Here is a 19119-nt window from a genome sequence, read left to right as displayed (position 1 = left end):
TACTCGTCTTTGACGCCGGCTGCCGTCTGCGCTACTGAAGCGTCAAGGAATGTTAGCAACGCCACCGATGTGTAATCTCGAATCAAGCATGAAGAAAACATTTCATAATCATGATCTGCATTTCTAGTATACGACACTGTGGGGTGGGGCGTCTGCGGCAGGGGGTACTCAAGTGGAGCTGAGCGAATCCAAATGCAAACCCTACGCCCATGGGTGCAAGGGTGATTGGATGCATTGCATTATTGACATGTGGCGCCAACGTGTTTGGGTGTTGCTAGAGCTCAATTAAAGAGCAGCCTTATCAACATTGAAATTTTATTAGGAGGTCAGGGAATAATATTATTTTTAACTCAACATGCATATACACACATATGTGTATGAGTGCATGCATATGTGTGTGCATATGCAGGTTCGTATGTGGGTCAAGGAATTCAAGTGCACTTGTTTGCCGGTAGATGGCATTATTCTATTTCTTGTATCTTTAATCATGGAGATTAAACAAAGTACGAGTCAAACAGCATAGCACTGTCTCTGCTGAACTATTAATCTGACACTATTATAATAAGCATTCACAATTGGGCAATTTCTTTATCTATACAATGCAGATGTATTGTTATATTCCCCGCTTGAATTATATTTATCACAGAATTTTAATTTGAAAAATTTTGTTACTTTTGTGCGTGCGTTGTAACGAAACTACGGACAGAACTTTTACATTACCAGCAAAAAGTCTTCAGCAATTTGCTCGCTCTGATTCGATTTTATTAAGCTCAAGGTGACCCTTATGGGAGAAAGATGGAACGAGATAGAATGATAAACAAAAAACAGCTGGTAAATGTTTACAGCTATGCGCATGTACGTATGTGTGTGGGTGGGATTGGGAGTGCATCTTCTTATCAAAACATGCGATGTTTATACACGTATTGCGCATCAATACGAACTGGCTAATCGGTGTCATGAAGCGATTAGTGTTTCAAAATACATTTCATGTTAATTATACTAAATTAACTAAAATTTATACCGATAGCATCGATACACTAGCAAAGTGCACCTTTTCTTCCCACCCAGCATGCCAGAGATTGTCGGTATTTTTGTCGGTATCGCTTATCGCTTATCGTTTTTAGGGTTGTTATATATATTCAAAATTAAAAATGAATTTATTCGTAGTTTTATCAAGTAAATGATATTTTCCCAAAAAAAAAACCTTGATATTACATAATATTTTGTTCTCACTGTGCTGCTTTCTGTGCGGGTGGGTTCCCGAAAATCAGAATCGATTTTCGAAAAAAAAAAAACGTTTACCCTTTTTCGAAATATGTGTTTAAATATTCCTGAGAAAACTATGAAACTTGAAAAATAAATACGCAGTTCAGGTTGAAGATATCGTAATTTGTTTTTGTGAATAAAAGGAAATTATACAAGAAGAAGGAGAATTTATTTTCCTGTTTAAATAGAGGGGGGTTAAGTGGGTTAAGTTCGGAATAGACGAGACCTGCTGCGATGAAAAATTTTATTTTTAGTATTCTATAAAAAATGGAAGGACCTGAGCTTGAAGTTGAAATAAAAAGTGAAGATGGGAGTCATCTGGACGACAACGCGAGCACGCCGCTACGACAACTCGGCGAGAACGACGATACGCCGCTTCGCACTGATGTGATTGCTTCCCCAGACCACCGCGTCTTCGGGGCCGGTGGCAGTGGGCATGGATGGGAAAGCGACAACGACGATGTCGAGGTCCCCTCCATTCCACGTACTCCACGAAGTGACCTTACAATGCCAAATAGTCCAACCAATGCTGCCAACGCAGAGCCGGAGGCTCCAGTTGTCAAGGCAGAACCAGAAAATGCTGAATCCCTGGACGATATATTGCGGGACATTCCAAAATTGGAGGAATACGAACTTGGAGGCACCGCCAGCAACCCAGCTATGGATGGTATTCCAAGTGTTTTTTGCAAAAGGGAGGAAATGAACGACATGGACTTGGAACCGCCCCAAGCGCCAGCTCCGAAGGTGGAAGAGCCAGACTGTACTGATAGCATAGAAGAACTTGAAGCGACCCGCCTAGCGCGTCAGAAGGAGTTGCAAGAGTTGGACGACATGCAAGAGCTGAAGGATAAGCATAAGAAGAGAAAGCGAAAGCACAAGCGCAAGAGGGGTAAATCTGGAAGCAACAGTTCGATCGATGAAAATCAAAAGGAAAATAAGCGCACCTCACGGGAAAGTAGACGAACAAGCGAAGAGCATCAAAGGGACAATAGACGCCAGCACGAGGACAGTACAAGGGACAATAGACGCCATCGTGAAGACAATCTAATGGACAGTAGACGTCAACACGAGGACAATCAAAGGGAGAAGCGCCCACGCGACAATAATCAAGGCGACAATAGACGCGATCATGAGACTAAACAAAGCGACAATAGACGCGATCATGAGGATAAACAAAGAGACAGTAAACGCCACCGCGACGATCATTACAGGGATAATAAACGCCCCCGCGAGGATTATCAAATGGACAATAGACGCCCACGCGAGGATAATCACAGTGAAGTCAGAGGTAGTCGTGATCCCACGATAAGAGTAACGGCCTCTTATGGCCTGCCGCGCGTTGCCACAATCAAACCGGAGCCGATGCCCGCTGTGGGTGCAGATTTTGACGAGGAGTGGATCTATGTTCGAGACGACGAGAGGCAGATCAAGGTTGTGAATCACGAGAAGTTGTTCCAGCAGGAACAGAGCGAGGCCGTTCCTGTGGCGGCGAAGCCTGCACCAGAAAAGCTGACAAAACGGGAGAAGTGCAACTTGGCCGTGAATCGGGCCATGAAGGTGCTCGAGCTGTTTGAGCAGAAGAGAACAAACGCCCAGGAAGAAGAGTTCCTTATGGTGAATACCATACACAAAGTGCCCAAAAGCAGCTCCTTCATGAGTCAAGAAGTCTTCGAGAATCCCTCGCCGATATGCAACAACTACAATGTGGTTTATGAGTTCAATTCGGCGCCGGGAACCAGGATTGATTTGGCTAAATGGGGGCTAGAAACGGTGCCCAATAGTACCAGGGATTTGCTCCGGCTGCTGTCTTACGATGTGGATCATCTGAAGCAGGCTCGGCTTAAGACACAGCCCAGCCAGCGCATACTCAAACTGAAGCAGGAACAGCTCTTCAATGCACCATCCGAACCGGAGGAATCCGACTCTGCGGCCCTCTACATAAATTCCTCGACCCAAACGGACCTCAGACTTCACACGCAAAGCGTTGGCACTCAGGCCCAGCTGCAGGGCCAGCTAAGAGGGGCCTTCTGGCAAAATCCCGACTTTGACATGACCTTTTTGACGACGGCCCAAACGAATGTGATGTTTGCACTGCAAGAGCTCATCCGCAACACGCCAACACCCGAAATGGCCAACAGACTCTACAAGGCGCTGCAACCTGCTCTGGATGTCCATCGCGATGTTTATTCACGCAAATGACAAAATTGTGCATTGATTCTCATTTCATTCTTTGTATAATTCGTAATTCGTACATAGAGAAACCAAAAAATATATATAACATTGAAGTACTGTTTGTTGTTCTGTATGTATTCCATATGCAGATTCTCTCACTATTTTCTCCTACTTTCCCATCGATTTACAATTAATAAATACAATACACATAAATAAACACACAAATATAACAAGAAGTAATGCAAACAATTGTCTTTTGCTAGAAGTTGTAAATCTATTTTGGGTTAGCCACAACTCTCGAGTTCCAGCCAACTCCATTTAGTAGTAATTAGCTAGTTAGTTAGCTTATTTAAGACTGGCCCTAAACCTAAATTGGCTTGCCATCAGGCTGCTATTATCAGATTGTATCATTTGCGCGCTGTAAACACGAACGGTGCCGCCTCATCCTCCTCCTGTTGCTCCAGCAGTGTTGTCCGTATGGTAGTCCTGTGCTCTTGCGCCTCCACATCGTCATAGTCCACTGAGGAGGAGCGTAGCAGCTGGAACTGTGAGTTGGAATCGTTCCTGGTGATAATCAGCGAGGCGGGTCGCGGTCCTTAAATGCAACGATAATTGGATTGTTATTTGGCAGATTCTATTTTATCGACCGATATTTACCTGCTGGCGGCTTTGTGGCTAGTCGCACTTTGCTTCCTGCTCCCTCGGATACATATTCAACATTCGTTGCAGCCTTGACGTTGTTGTTATTGTTGTTATTGCTTGATGTTTGTTGAATCGATACGCGCTTGTCACCCTTGACACTGCCCTGCTGCTTCAGTATGGAATCGCGAACCGATGGCTGCGCCTGCTGCTGCTGCTGTTGCTGCTGATGATGCGTGTACATGGCCGAGGCTGAGGTTAGCAATGCTGTCGTCATTGCAGGCCCACAACCAGTGGGTGTGTCATGCTCTAAAAGATCATATACGGATACGGATAGGGTAAGGTAAGGTGGTTTATCAGGGGATATCAGGGATGATCGATCCACTGCCACACGCTGTGGCAGCTGCAGTACCACATTATAGCACCACCATTATAAGAAGTAAATATTTGGAACATCGAACATAGAATGGAACAAAGAGGTTAAGAGGCGGTAAATAAACACACACACAGATATGGGGAAAGCTGAATAAAATGCAAGTGGTAGAGAGTTGTTCATAAGATTATCATTTATTTGATATTTTCGCTGGTGGGTGTCTCCGGGCGGGGTGAAGGCTTGGCTTTCGCTTAATTCGGGTTAGTTATTAGTGGGTTGTGTGTGTGTGTGTGTGGGGGAGTGTGGGTGTGTGTGGGTTGGCTGGTTGTTCACAATTTTAAATTTCTTGTGGCCAATAATTAATCAAACTAAACTAATCGTGTTGGTATATAACAATTGGAATGAATTAGTAATCGTCGCACAACTCAAATTTTAGTCCTTTAGATAGATATGTTTATAGATATATGTAGATAATACGATAATACTGTCCAGATCGAAGCCAAGCCAAAATTAAAAGTAAATCAAACAGGGCTTTAAAGAATGATATCTAGATGATATATGATTTTGGTCTGTTCTGCTTTGGTCTCGTACTGGATTGACAATTGACATTTGGTCCAATTTTAAAATGGTTTTTTTTCCATTGTCAGACTATTAGTTAAGTTAAGGGCCCCGCAATCTCCCGTATTATTTCGCATGCATTTTACATAGTTTCAGTTTGCAGACGATGGGAATGGCTGGACCTCTCACAGCTTTGTATCGTCGTAGTGCTGCTCCCCCGAGGAGCCATTGGGTATGACCACCACCAGGGGCAGAGAGCTGGGCTCGTTAAGCGTTAGCCGCTCGCTGCTGATCGAAATTTGTCGTGCCGCAGCACGATGCATATCATAGATACCACCACCGCCAGATTCTACTTGCACAAGATCGAACGTGCTACCGCAATAGTCGTTACCGTTCCCATTGCCGCAGCTGCCGCGGCCGCCATCACCAGCGGACAGGGAGGGGCCCACAATCGCCCCAAGACTCTGGAGGGAATTGGCACTGGCACTACGATTGTAATCAGCATGCAAATATGAGCCCGGCACCGCGTTCGTGTTGTTGTTGTTGTTGTTCTGACTCTTGGCATGGTGCTGCAGGATGGTGGTCAGCATAAGCTCGTCGGAAGGTGAGCCGAACTCGGAGGACTCGCGTATGGGTGCCAATTGCAGTTGTGAGGCTGTAGCTAACATCTCACCTGTGGGACTGGGTCGCTCACTGCTGGCCACGTCCTCGTACGCCTCCTCGTTGAGCGTTTGCAAAGTGCCGCAAATCATTTGCTCCTCCAGTGTGACCTGTGTGAACAAGCAGAGAGAGAGAGAGTGACTTTAATGGAGTAGATACAGCAGCAGCTGGAGTTGGAGTTGGAGTAGGGGAGTGTCATGGAGGCAAGCAATGGTTGGAATTTTGAATCAGTCTGTTGTGGTGTCGTTGTGTCTGCTTTACCTGGAGATACTCGTAGTCGTGCACTTTCGACTGCATTTCGTTTTGGTTAATTAGAGAATGGTCGGAATAAGAATAGATCAAAGCACATGAGTTAGAGCGAATCGCGGCACATCTATGGTCTAGCACAGATGTCCCCAAAGTTCTGCAGTTCTGCAGTTGGCCCTCCCTCCTCTTACCTGCTTCTCCATATGACTGGCAGAGTTCTTGCGCGACAAAGACTCGCGGGGCGGCATCAGGGCATCGGTCACGTCCTTGATCATGGGCACACTCACTGGCGGCGCCTCCACAGCGGGTACCTGTGGCTGCGGGCGATGCTGCTTCCTCGGCTGTCGCTCGCAATCCCTCAGCGTTGTGATCAGCAGGCGAAACAGCTCCCAGTGGCCAAAGCTTAGGCCCAAAACCTGCAAGAAATCAGCCATGAAACAGGATCGAAGAACCGCCACTTGGAAGGGGCTCTGTCTACCGATTTGAGATCTGGCATATCGCAGTGCTTCAGCACGCGTCCATTGATGGCATTATCACGGAGCACCGGCGCCAGCTTGAGCATGGCTGGCTTCATGTCATCAATGCGCTCCAGCAGGCTGACGACACCCTCCACTGTCAGATCCGAGAGCCTCGTCTGCAATATGTCCTCCTGTAATGGAATTGAAACGTTATTCCCATTCGCCGGTCTCAGCCCGCTGCCCCCACTCACGCCAAAGGAATCGCTGGGCGAGGCAATCAGCGGCGATACGGGCTCCGTGCTGGAGCTGAGGTTCCTCGATCGCATCTCGTTGGGCACAAAATCGTTTTGGAACATTTGATAGGGCGGATAGGCATGTGGCTGTGGCTGTGGCGAAGGCACATATGTGGTGGGCACCGGCTGTTGGCGCATTTGATTGTATACGCTCGGTCTGGTTTGGATTACAAGCGAGCCCTCATCCTCAATCGTTTGCTGATCCTCTGTGGGAGGAGAGATTTAGTTCAGATTCAGTTCAGCGATACCAATCATTGAGTGTGCCACTTACCCTTGAGAACCTTCCTTAAGTAAGGATCCAGATTTATGGTGAAGGGCAGAAAGATGCGCAGATCCGCCACAAGTAAATCCGATTTGTGGAGCTGCAGAAAGGCATCCAGCTTCCGCTCATCCCTATCCAGCTCCAGAAGCGGAGCAGCCTCTCGCAAATACGCAAGCTTGGGACGCAGTCTACCGGGATGGGGAACAGATAACAAAAATAAGGAGGAAGGATTCATAGAGTAGCACTCACTTCTCGTATACGCTCTGCAGGGAGACATTCTCATCCGCATTGGTGTCCATGAACTGGTCGTGATGGAGCACTATCATGCTGGCCCTCAGGGGCCACTGTTCCGTCAGGTTGATCCACGAGCTGAGGCGGTACCAGCTAAAGTCAATCTGGAAGGCCTTCAGCAGCCGCACCGTGATGTAGATGACGTTCATCAGACGCCGGATGCTGCGCGGATTCACATCACTGAAGTAGTCATCTGTGAGCACAATTCGCGACAGATCGAGCACACCCTGGGGATTCTGACCCAGGCGATGCAGATTGGAGCCCGTCGAGCTGGCCACCGACTCGGAGAGACGCAGCTTCTTGCCCCCGCCAGCCCTTGCCGGGCCACGCAGCTTCTCCTGGCTGGAAATTATCTCCGAGGCATTGGACAGACGTCGCGCGGACACAGAGTGCCCCAGTGTGGGTCCATCGTCGTTCTGGTATTCGCTGCCACCGCCGCTCCGCTTGAATAGAAGCGCCGTCATCTGGGCCCGCTGCACCTTCCGCAGTCCAGAGTTCTGCAGGTAGACGGGCAGGTGTACGAGATTCCGCAGGAAGTCGTGGCCCCCGATGCCACCTTCGGTGAACAGGCGTCGGCTGTTGGCCTCCGCCGCCTTGGCAATCACATGGGGATCCACCGAGATGAGCAGCACAAAGGGACGGTTCGGCGAGGAGAGCAGCGTCTGGACGGCGTTCAGCAGGGTGAGGATGCGCTCCGTGTCGCACGAGTCGAGGGCATCAATGACGCCCACCAGGCGGCTCTGCTGATTTGTGAACGAATCCAGGCACTTGACCATGTCCGTCATCACCGACACCTCGGCCCCGAGCATCGTCAGGGGTGCCGTTTCGCTGGCGTGCACCGCTCGCTTCAGCAGCCGGATGTGGGAGGTGAATAGGGCAACGCATACCTTGGCCAGGACGTGCAGGTGCGTGCAGATGAGCGTGCCCAGAATGGCGGCCACCACATAGAGCACCACCTGGATCTGCTCCCGCTCCTTTTCATTGGCGTACGTGAAGTAGGCCACCATAAGGGCGATTCCCGTCACCAGGGTGATCAGCGCCAGCTCGAAGATCAGGACGATGGGAATGCAGCACATGCGCCGCCAGCGCCAGCCCACGTCCAACTTGAGGCACTTGGGACGGAAGGCGCGATACAGGCGGGTGGCCAGCCACCCGTAGTGCGACTCCATGGCCCCCAGGAGGGCCGCCAGCATATGGGCCACCGCGCCATCGCCTGTCGGCGATGCGCTGTTCGCCTCCGCAAAGTGGAAGCGCACCGGCTTGGCCTGGGAGTCGGATTGGGGGCCAGGCGGGTGGCAGAATGCCACCTGCAGGATGAGGCGCAGCCGCGTCATCCTCTTCTCCAGGCCATGCTGCACAGAGTAGGCCCACAGCATGTCCATCTGGTAGTTGCAATACTTCACAGCCGCCAGCATGAGGTATGCCATCAGCATGAAGCCCGCGGCGATTGACACGCCCCAGACAGTGGACCAGGTGCTCAGACCCACAATGATGCCAATGAGCAGCGCCAGGTGCAGCGACACGATGAACAGAAGGCCGCTGGTCTTGGCGGGCGGCTCGGCCCACTGTTTGGCAAAGTTGTTCATCTCATCGCGCAATTTGTTGAGCAGGAAACTCTTGCCGCTGCCCCACTTGGCGTAGAGGCCGACGGTGATGGGCGTCGTTAGCGTGGGCTCGCTGAGCACATCCGCCAGGGCCGAGGAGTACAGCTCGTATCCCAGCATGCCCTCGGAGTCCTCGTTGGTGTTGAGACGCCTGGCGCCAAACACCTGGCCGAGTATCGTCTTCTGGTGCAGGGTGTCGATGTTGTAGGGCGTCTCGCCCGCCTTGTTCGCCCGATACAGGAGCTGGCTGTGCTTGGGGTTGCGCAGCAGCGCCTCTACAATCGCCTTGCTGCGCGCCCGCATGGCTATGTGCAGGCAGGTGTCGCCCCGCTTATCGGCGGCCGTCACCTTGGCCTTGCGGTCGAGCAGCATGTGGACGATCTCCAGATTGCGATTGCGCACCGCCCGCATGAGCGGTGTGTCGCCGTCTTTGGTGGACGACTCCAGGTCGGGGTTTGTGGAGAGCAGCAGCTTAACGATCTGAATGTGGCCCTTTTCCACGGCCGTGTAGATGGCCGTCTTGCGGTCCTTGCCCTGGATATCCACATCCGCGTGCTTCTTCAGCAGTGCCTCAGCAACGGTGCGATGGCCGGCCTTTACGGCATGAATGAGGGGCGTGTCCGCACCGCGATCCTGTATATTTATGTAGGCGCCGGCTGCTATGAGGGAGGCAGCAATATCCTGGAATCCCTCACGACTGGCGATGCACAGGGCCGTCATTCCATCCTTATCCAGAGCATTCACATTCGGCTTCTTCTCCAGAATGGAACTCACGCAGTCCGTGTGTCCGCCGGCGGCTGCCACCAGCAGTGGGGTCCACGAATACATGCCCGCGGTGTCCACATTGGCACCGGCCTTCAGCAGAGTGTCCACGATCTCCACGTTGCCCCTTCGACAGGCCCAGACGAGGGCCGTCGTTCCGTACTTGTCGCCGACATTCACCTTGGCCCCGCGCTGCACCAGCAGCTCCACAATGTCCTTGAAGCCCCGTCCCGCTGCCCAGAGCAGGGCGCCCAAGTGGTAATTGCCATGCGCATTGCCATCGGCCCCCTTTTCCAGCAGCAGCCGCACCAGTTCCGTGTGCCCCCGATAGGCGGCCCACATCAGACTCGTCCAGCCACCCTGCGTGGAAAGCATTTGAGGATTAGCTGGCTCTGGTGACCGAAGGGTGAAGGCTGATTTCTTACCATATCGCGATGCTCGACCTCAGCGCCATGATCCAGTAGGAGTTGGACGACATCAAAGTGTCCATTGCGGGAGGCACACAGCAGAGCTGTCCAGTTGTCCAGATCCTCGGCCTGGAAATCGGCGCCGCGTGCCAGAAATTCCCGAACGAATGCTGTGAGACCCCGTCCGGCCACAACCATCAGCACGGTGGTGGCATTCTGCAAGGGAATAATTAATAAATACTCTGTGGTTTTCGAGGGACTCTCTCTCTCTCTCTCTCACCTCATCCCGATCATCGATGTTCAGGTGCCGGCTGTCAAGGATGGCGCGCAGACCGGATAGATCATTATTATCGATGTACTGCAGCAAGGCGCGATGTCCCAGCGAACCCATGGATTCTCCGTAGCGATTTATGTTCTGCATATGAAGGATATAAAGTGTTACTACCGGTTCGATTGGGTTCTATATTAGGATATCAATTAGAACAGAACTGAAACAAAACGAACATCATGCAAAAACTCGAATTTTGTTGGGCTATTTGTATTATTAAATTGTTTTCGGGGAAGGGAAACCAACTATAATTTGTAATTGGTGTGGTAATAAAACACAGCAATCAGTAGGGTAGGGGGCGAATTCTTAGTAATCCTCGGTATTAATTCAGAATTTTACAACATTTTGCATGCTTAAACAGAGTTACGATTTTGGGAGAGATTTTGGGGGTACATTTGGCGAACAACGACAGAGAAAGAACCAGCTAATCAGCTAAACTCGATTGTCGGGGATTTTATTTTGCATCATACGCTAGTGCGGCTCTCGTCTCGGGGAGAGCATCAGTAATGGGAGCCAAGCAAATTCCCATTGCCGCATAAATAATGTTGTTGATTGGTTAAAAGTTATCCACAAAAGGCGATGATTCACTCGTTGATACTTTTGAGGTCATAAATAAGTGATGGTTATAAAAAGAATCCAGTGTGAAATTTACAGTTCTCCAAGAAATCAGTATTCCAATGAAAGTTTATAAACGATTGGGTGCCGTGGGGCTGTGTAAAAGATTTCTTTCCACGGGTAATATGCATTTATAAATAACTTTTGGGTAAACCCTTTTTCGCTAACCCAACAACACACACACACACACACACCGCCCTTCCCGTTATCCGGTGCCATACGTGCCATACGTAAGTCCCTAGCCATCATTTGATCCCCATAAGCCTCGCAGCAAATAGATACCCCCATCTGGGGGTATGTAGATCTAGACAGGTAGTTGTGATAATGTCACAGATTGTCGTATTTGTTATTTGAACAAATGCCATTTACCACCACTCACGCACTGCAGTGGCTTCGCATTTATTTATTTCATTTCATTCCTCATATTTGTCAACATCTTTTCAATTTTAATGAGTGCTGAAATGTTCGATTAAACAAATATGTGTAAACTGTTCTGTAGATCTGCAGAGTCTGTATCATTTAACATCAAGTGAGGTTTCATTTTTAGCTTGAGATTTGCCTTGATTTTGGTCTCAGTCGAGAAGGTGTTAGAATGCATTCAGGCATAGCAATGTTTAGACAGACAACAGCCGATTGGGTAAATATATCACTAGGTACCCATTAATATTGATCCAATTATTTGCTCATGATTGATGGAAAATCTCGGATTCAATAGCTTGAAAGTGTATTAATGGTGGCAGTTTAGATATTCTTTGGTACTCTCAAAGATATGTTAAGAATGTCTTAATCAGGTATCGTATTATCAGGAATGCACACAGAATCCATTCTGCTTTTATTATGGATTGTTGAATTATTATGTTAATATTTTGTAGCACTTTCAATTATTTTATTGCTAGGGAATTTTGTTTTTTGTTTTCAAATTTGCAATTAGCTTCAACCAATATGCTCTATTATCTATGGGTATTATTTACTGTTTTAGGTACGAGTATACTTTACATTTTTAGATTTCTTCTTGCCTGGCGATCGCAGATTATTCAGGCTCAACCGCGAGGCACTCAAAATCAGTTCATCGAAGCTTTTGGATAGTTTCATGATTGCTTTTGTCTGATTTCAACTGATTTATTTGGTTTAGTTTATTTAATTATTAATTTGCTCTGTTTGGTCGCGATGTACGAGCGGAGAGTACGGTACGGTACGTGCTGCGTCAAGCTGATAAAACCAGCGACTGCACAAACATGGAAATTCTTCTCTTCATTTGTCACAATATCACACAAATCACAATTGAGAAGAAAAAAACAAAGTACTGCAATATTATTTATCACTCGCGAGATCTTTAATCAAGTGCAACCAGTTACTGGATACTGCTAGATACTAGTATGTGCATAATATTTGCGAATTTTCTTTCTCTTTTTGCCGCTTCATTAATTGAATTGGCAATTAATTAATTCCTGTGATTCCGTGCATCTGTAATTCTGTGCGGAGCGAGCGTTTAGGTTTTCTTGAGCGTTTCTTGGAGAATGCGAAGCGTATCGAATGCAGGCGGTGCCAGTGCCAGTGTCAGTGCCAGAGCAATTTGCTGCCGCCTTAGTAGCTCCCTGGTCGGGTCTCGTCTGACGCGTGTCGTGTGTGGGGGGGGACGCTTATCATCTACTGCTGCTGCTGCTGCTGTTGCTGCTTTGCTGCTTCTTCCTCTGCTGTTAAAATGGGTTTCGCACGCAAAAAAGTAGTCATCTGCCAGTAGTCCCACTGTAATCAGCCCATGGGGTGGCAGTCAGGGAAGGTGCGCTGCGTGCGCTACGCTCTATGGTAATGCCGTTTCGTGTCGAATATATGTAATTGGCCAGAAAAACCACTCGCACTCGCACATTCAGGGGAACGTGTTTGCCAATTTTGGTATTATTATTTGTTGACCCGCTGCTGCTGCTGCAGCTGCCACGAGCGTTGCACCACAACTGATTGACCAGGCAGCGACTGTCAGTGGTCAGTGGCAGGTTTTTTTGTTTTTTTTTTTGTGGTCTAAGTCTCAAAGAGTCTCGGACTGCGACTGCTGGAGTGCCAATGCTGTTTACTCTTTACACTGCCTTGCATAAAAAGTTTCACTTTAATTTATGCTCAGAAGGCCAACCGATGACCGACCAGCCATCCGCATTCGAGTGAAATGTACTTCCAACTAATTACATCAATGTTCTTTACAGTTTATGGCTTCCATTAGGTTATTGAACACACTCCTCCTCCCCGCCCGCACGGAACACTCCTTTGGCGACACTTGAGAACCGCGACAGAGATGGACAGTTTTTTGATATCACGGAGACACTTAATGAGCGATTGAGTTAGTTTATTTTGGACTCGACCGACGAGCATTAATAGAATCCAATCGAATCGCGTGTCACTTAATGGGGGCCCTCAAGTCGAGAGGCAGCCTCGTTGAGCACGCAGTAATCAGCCTCATGAGCCACTGACTTCCGAGGAAAGGAAAGCAAACAGAACAAAGCAAAGGCAGAAGAAACAGACAGAAGAACAGACCATTCTTGCAGCATTAGTGAGTGGGCTCTTCATTCTTTTTAGTAAGGCCATAAGCTGCAGCAAGCAGCAAGAAGTTTATTTTTAGATCCGATATATACTGGTTTTCCAGGGGGAACGAACATCTCTCTCTCTCTCTGTGCTTATTCTGCTTATTATGTGGGGGGGATTGCATGGGTATAAGTATTTGCATTATGTACACGGAGTCGGGGTTAGGGTCAAAAGCAGAAGAGCAGCAAACAAACGTTACAAGAACAAGGGGAACAAGAAGAATGCAAGGATCGGTGTGCATTTACATTTACATGGACATGTGGGATGTGGGAGAAACGACGCAGTGCCAGATTGAAGTGGCTGAAGCGACGCAAGGAACTCGGTCCGCCACCGCCACCGCCAGCACCACCACCACCACCACCGGTATGCTCATGCTCCTGGTGTTCCTGCACTCCGGTACTCTGCGACGAATCCGATGGCTCCTCCTCGATATCGACTATAAATCGCGACATGGAATCGTGGGGCGATGCCTCAGTGCCATGGCCCTGGCGATGCACCCTGAGGTGATTCTTGATGGCCAGCGCCCGCTCCTCGCACTCGAGCAGTGGCTGATGCAGCGACTGGATGTCACGTGCCCCCGTGTGGTGCAAACCGCTCACCAGAGCCGCAATGGTTCCGCCACTCGCCTGGGGACGCGGACTTGTGCCCCTTGTCCCTTCACTGGTTGTCGTTGGTTTTGTATTGGGGTCTGGATCTGGATCTGGTATTTCTTCGATTCCACTCAATATCGAAGCGACCTTCTTCTTTGGAGGCTTATGTGCTCTCCCATCTTTCTCCATGACGCGGTGGTTTACGCTCTATCACACTCGGAAGATGTTGAAATAAATGGGGGTGGGTGGGTGCTTATCTCATGGGGTGGCTGTATCCTAGGATGGGTGTGTATGCATCTACGAAGGTTAAGTAGATCATTATTTACGTGTTGAAAGCTTTGCGTTATATAGCAGTTTAGCTTCCAATTGATTTTGATCGAAGAACGTCTGAAATATTGATTGGGGTAACAACCACATTGAGAGTCATTCCCTCTTAATGAATCCAAATTGATTGACTGATGCAAGATTCCTACATATATGTATATCTATCCTATAGATTCCGTTATTTTCTAGTTTTTTTCCACTGGAACACGCTTTATAACATTCTGTATCGATCTATGCATACATATTTCCTACAACACAAAAAAGGGGCGAATAGATAACATTGCTAAAAGATTGTTTCTATAATTTTCTTGGGGGCTTTCTCTGTCACATGTCAGGGGGCTGTCATCAGCTGTCGGCTGTCGTGTTAGATAGGGCGCCAGCAGGCCTATAAAGTTCTTACTTGCTTTCTTAATTGTCATACAACAGATAAATAGATAGATAGATATATAGATAGATGGTTAGATGATGGAACACACACCTCACCCCCGCCGCTGGGACTCGTCTTTAAGCGGGCCTTGAACATTTTCGCCAAACTTTCGCCGTTCAGTTCCGTTTTGAAGGCCGATTTCGATATCGATTGAATAGATAAATATATATATTTATATATGTATATATATATATGTATATACGCGAATATGTATGTTTGTATGTTATTCAGTTTATTAATTCCCGAAGCTGCGCATCGACTGCTTGGCAAAGGCGCCTTCAATGAACTGCCTGCGCACAGAATGGTGGAGCATCATATAAATGATGCCCCCAAACGATCCGATCCGCCATATTCTATTTAGTTTTCATTAATTGAGCAAACAGCACCGATAAAACCTATTTTGATAAGCTGCGGATACTAAAAGGAACACCACCCACAAAGATATTGCTGTAGCTGCTTCCTAATAAACAAAAGACAATGGAAAAATTCACTGTACGGCTAATTACCTTTTCTTTTTATTTCCTTCACCCCAAAAAGTCAAATAGAATCGGACTGAAACCGGAAAGGATGCCCAGAATCGGAATGGGAATATAATTTTCGTATTCAATAGGAATATATATTTAGATATTGCCTAGGAGTAATCCAATAAGGAAATAGTTTCCGATAATATCTAACTTAGTCTAAAGGAAACCTCACCCTTTAGCATTGATCAATTAACATTTACCTTTCGGATTTTCTGCTGTTTTTGAATATTGCCGCCATTTTGGTCGGTAATAAAAAGTATAAACCTTTTTATTGCAGCATACTTTAAGGCTGCAGGCCATAAAGCTATGGTAAGTACATACGTGTCATGTAGAGCTATGACGTATGTTTGTTGAAGGGTATGTACGATTCGAGGCGACTAAGCTAGTCGACACGATAAAAAAAAATTAGCAAAACCATACCATAACATATGCCCCGCCGTCTGCTTACTTATCGGTAAAACAATCTCATTTCAGGCATACATACATATGTATGTACAGTACATACATCTGTCTGGTCTGTAGTGGGAATGCCGATAAGGCAGTCTCCCCCCCATATACCATATAGAACAGACGATTAAGCTTTACTTTTTCACCCACCTGAACAGCAGCATTGCCGCCGCGACCAAAGGAGCCACGCAGCAGGCCGAAGGGGAAAATGCTGCCGTAGCCGCTGGTACTGGCCACCGCTGCTGCAGGTGGAGAGTCCGGATTGAGGGGCGACATCTCCGAGTAGGCCCGCCCTACCTCGTGCAATTTGGGTGTGCGCTTCATACTGGTCTCTCTCTCTCTCCCTCTCTCTATTGGTAACCTCGAACCACCTCCAATTTCAGGCGAATGTGTAACTGTTTTAGTACACTTTTATTATCAGTTTACAGCGTGTCACTGGACTTAAGCCCCGGGCCAAATATTTACTCGCGCCTATCGTTTTCCGTTTTGGGGCCCAGACGGAGATAGAGACACCACAGCACTGAGGAGCATCTCCCCGGAACAATTCTGACTCGTCGGTGATTACGGCTTACGGGTATGTGTATAGGTAAACATGTAGTATATTGTTTAGCTTTCGAAAAATGCAAATTGCCCGACTATAATCTATTTCAAATATAAAAGCGGCGATTAGTCGGTGAGTGGAGCGCACGCGGCGCACTCTGCTGGAAAACTAACTGTAACCGATGGCGCAGAAAGAGAGAAAAAGCAACAACTTTCGCACACACTCACACACCCTCTCTCGCACTCTGCGGGGCTCAACTCTCCTTCACTTTTTGTTTTATTTTGTTTTTTGATAAAAATGAGAAATTGCAACCCAAAAAAAATAACGGCGTTTATCAAACAATTTGGATGTGTGTGTGTTCGTGGGAACATATGAGTATGTGTGGGACACGTGATATGGGAATGTGGGGTAAGTAATATAAAAATGAAAACAAAAGCTAAGACCTGATTGAGCTTGGGCATGCCGGAGTGTTTCATACCCTTTCTGGTGAAATATGCACAAATGGAATCTAATCACAGATAATGGAGAGAGGTAACTAAGTACCCTCATATCTTATGCGAAGTTAATTACATTTAGTGGGATTATGATCTCTCAAATGACGCTCTTTTGAGAGGATAAACATTTTTTGATTCCAATCAATATGCATGCTCCCTTGAACGAGTTAAAGATCAATTGTATGCCCGCGTGGAAATCTTCGATTAGTTCGATCGTACACCTTTGAAATCGAAGTACTCCTTTGGTTTCATTCGACTCACTTGTTCATTAGATAGGTGGCCCTCGCCATTTGATGAGCCACTCGAACGCTTTTCCATAAAATGCGAAATGGAGTACACCGGAACTCTCTCCACCATGTTGCAAGCACTTTACAATGTAATTTTTTACCTTATGCTGATGGGATTGTTCTGGAGAAGATTATGCGTCAAGTGTCGACCCGATATGAAAACAAACTGAGACCCAAGCAAAGGTGTTCAACCATGGGCCAGCGTCTGATTTGACATCGTTTATCAGGCAAATTAGCATAGATTTGCGATACAGTGAATTAAGAAGATTTCAATTACCTTTAGTGATTTAGATTCCATTGCTTGACATGGAAAATTATAGATGTGAATATAATCAGCACAAATTAACACCTGATGACAGCTGATGAGCATTCAACTTAATGATGATCGAGAAGGGAATGCAATGAAAGATATTATATTTCGATTGCTTGGAGTCGAGTGTCAAGCTTACTGCCAGCCTTTTGGGTGAAGTGGACGATAACGGGAAAGATAAAGAATTTCTTGCTGCAGATACCGCTGTGCATTACGATATTAATATACACTTCAATTATGACAGATTACAAATGAAGCAAGTAAGAAGGCTATTGTTATAGTCGACGGAGGGAAACACCTATTTCCTATTTCCTGTATAAAATATATAGAGAACCCATTTAATTGGCAAATAATGACAAAATCTAGTAGAAGCCACAAATTGGAATAGTCCCGAGAATATTATAAAAATAAATACGTGCCTGTGTGGGTGTACGGTAGATGATGCTGCAAGTTCTAGGTCTCTAAATATATTTATGTAAAACTACTTAATATACACACAGACATATTCAAATATATGTACATATGTGGAATTCAAGAACAATATGGGTGGATATACATATGTATGTATTCTATCGAACTAATCAAGAGTCTGACTGAATGATTCTACAGATCTAAGTGGTTGAGTGTACATATTAATTAGCACTTTGGGCGACAACACACTACTGCAAATCTGTCTATAATAATTACCAGAGTGTTCGTGTCTACAAACAAACGAAATATACGAAATATTATTTAAGCATAATAACCATTACGGCGAGTACTGGAGATCTTTACGGGATGAATTCTTACTTATGCTCAGTCCACGCTAAGCAAGCGGGCTCACCTGTTGAATGAATCTCGTTGCAGTGTGTCGTTGTCTCAGTCTTAAAGAGTCGTGTTTTGTGCAGGATCAGACTTGAATGAAAACAGTCGACATTTGGTGGGGGGCACAGCTGAGCGCACGTGTATCTGTATCTTCAGCGCACTTACATATGTGTGTGTGTAGTGCAGAGAAGTGTCTGTATGTGTGTGTTGGTGGCTGCCAAACTGAAACGTCGATAAAATATTTGCTCACAGCACAAAGAACTTTTTGGGCGCTTAAATAGTACGTTTGCGAGTGATATCTTCATATACTTTTTCAATGCATTCACAAACTTATATTAGGTTAAACAAGATATCACGAATAACTAATAATTTGATTAAAAAAACGACTCCTTCACGGCACGACTTTTGTGTGTGTTTTGATAACGAATTTGCACTCTTGGGTTAGTAAATACTAGACAAATACATGGACAGGGAGTATTACACAATCTCACAGGATGCTTTCTTTGGTTCTAGAACCAGCTTAAGCCATTTAATTAGTATTTTGGGACATTATATCGCGACACCGACGTCAGCTGCTGCTGGCTTGTTTTTTTTTTTAAAAAAAAATTAAATGGTAGTGCTGTACAGCGATGGAAATCACAGATTCGCTGCTATCGATTGTAAATTTATCGGTCATTTCGCTCTATTTTTTAAATTCAAAATCAAGCTGAAGATTAATCTTTAATCAAATTAAGAAACATAGCAAATACAAAATTTCCAAACTGTATAAATATGTTGCTGATATGTAGCAATCATGTCAATGAAATTGTCTTTTATGCTTAAACCGTATTTTAAAAGCAATCCAATAAAATAAATTTCTTAACATT

The 19119-nt window shown here is 46.5% G+C and overlaps 2 protein-coding genes across 26 annotated transcripts; one reads left to right on the top strand and one right to left on the bottom strand.

Moving 5' to 3' along the window:
• Positions 1–1453: 1453 nt before the first annotated feature.
• Positions 1454–3674, top strand: LOC111082202 (protein panoramix). The gene has a single exon (XM_022378382.2). It carries the CDS (start codon positions 1534–1536, stop codon positions 3463–3465), a length of 1932 nt encoding a protein of 643 aa, XP_022234074.2. The 5' UTR covers positions 1454–1533; the 3' UTR covers positions 3466–3674.
• Positions 3482–18841, bottom strand: LOC111079313 (kinase D-interacting substrate of 220 kDa). 25 transcript variants are annotated; one of them, XM_022374454.2, is made up of 12 exons: positions 18273–18841; positions 10272–10406; positions 10010–10207; positions 7177–9944; positions 6937–7115; positions 6624–6871; positions 6393–6563; positions 6106–6330; positions 5930–5959; positions 5400–5778; positions 4096–4386; positions 3482–4033 (listed from the first exon to the last, which is right to left on the bottom strand). In XM_022374454.2, exons 2-12 carry the CDS (start codon positions 10380–10382, stop codon positions 3846–3848), a joined length of 4788 nt encoding a protein of 1595 aa, XP_022230146.2. In that variant the 5' UTR covers positions 10383–10406; positions 18273–18841; the 3' UTR covers positions 3482–3845. The 25 variants fall into 25 exon arrangements, with proteins under 25 accessions (XP_022230146.2, XP_041449120.1, XP_041449119.1 ...); XM_041593186.1 differs by lacking the exon at positions 18273–18841 and adding an exon at positions 17417–17439; XM_041593185.1 differs by lacking the exon at positions 18273–18841 and adding an exon at positions 17114–17224.
• Between the last annotated feature and the right edge of the window lie 278 nt (positions 18842–19119).

This window comes from Drosophila obscura, unplaced genomic scaffold (genome assembly GCF_018151105.1).
Source record: "Drosophila obscura isolate BZ-5 IFL unplaced genomic scaffold, ASM1815110v1 contig_186, whole genome shotgun sequence".
Lineage (NCBI taxonomy): Eukaryota > Metazoa > Arthropoda > Insecta > Diptera > Drosophilidae > Drosophila > Drosophila obscura.
The sequence above is the reverse complement of the archived record's forward strand: the minus strand, read 5'-3'. Positions and strand labels throughout refer to the sequence as shown.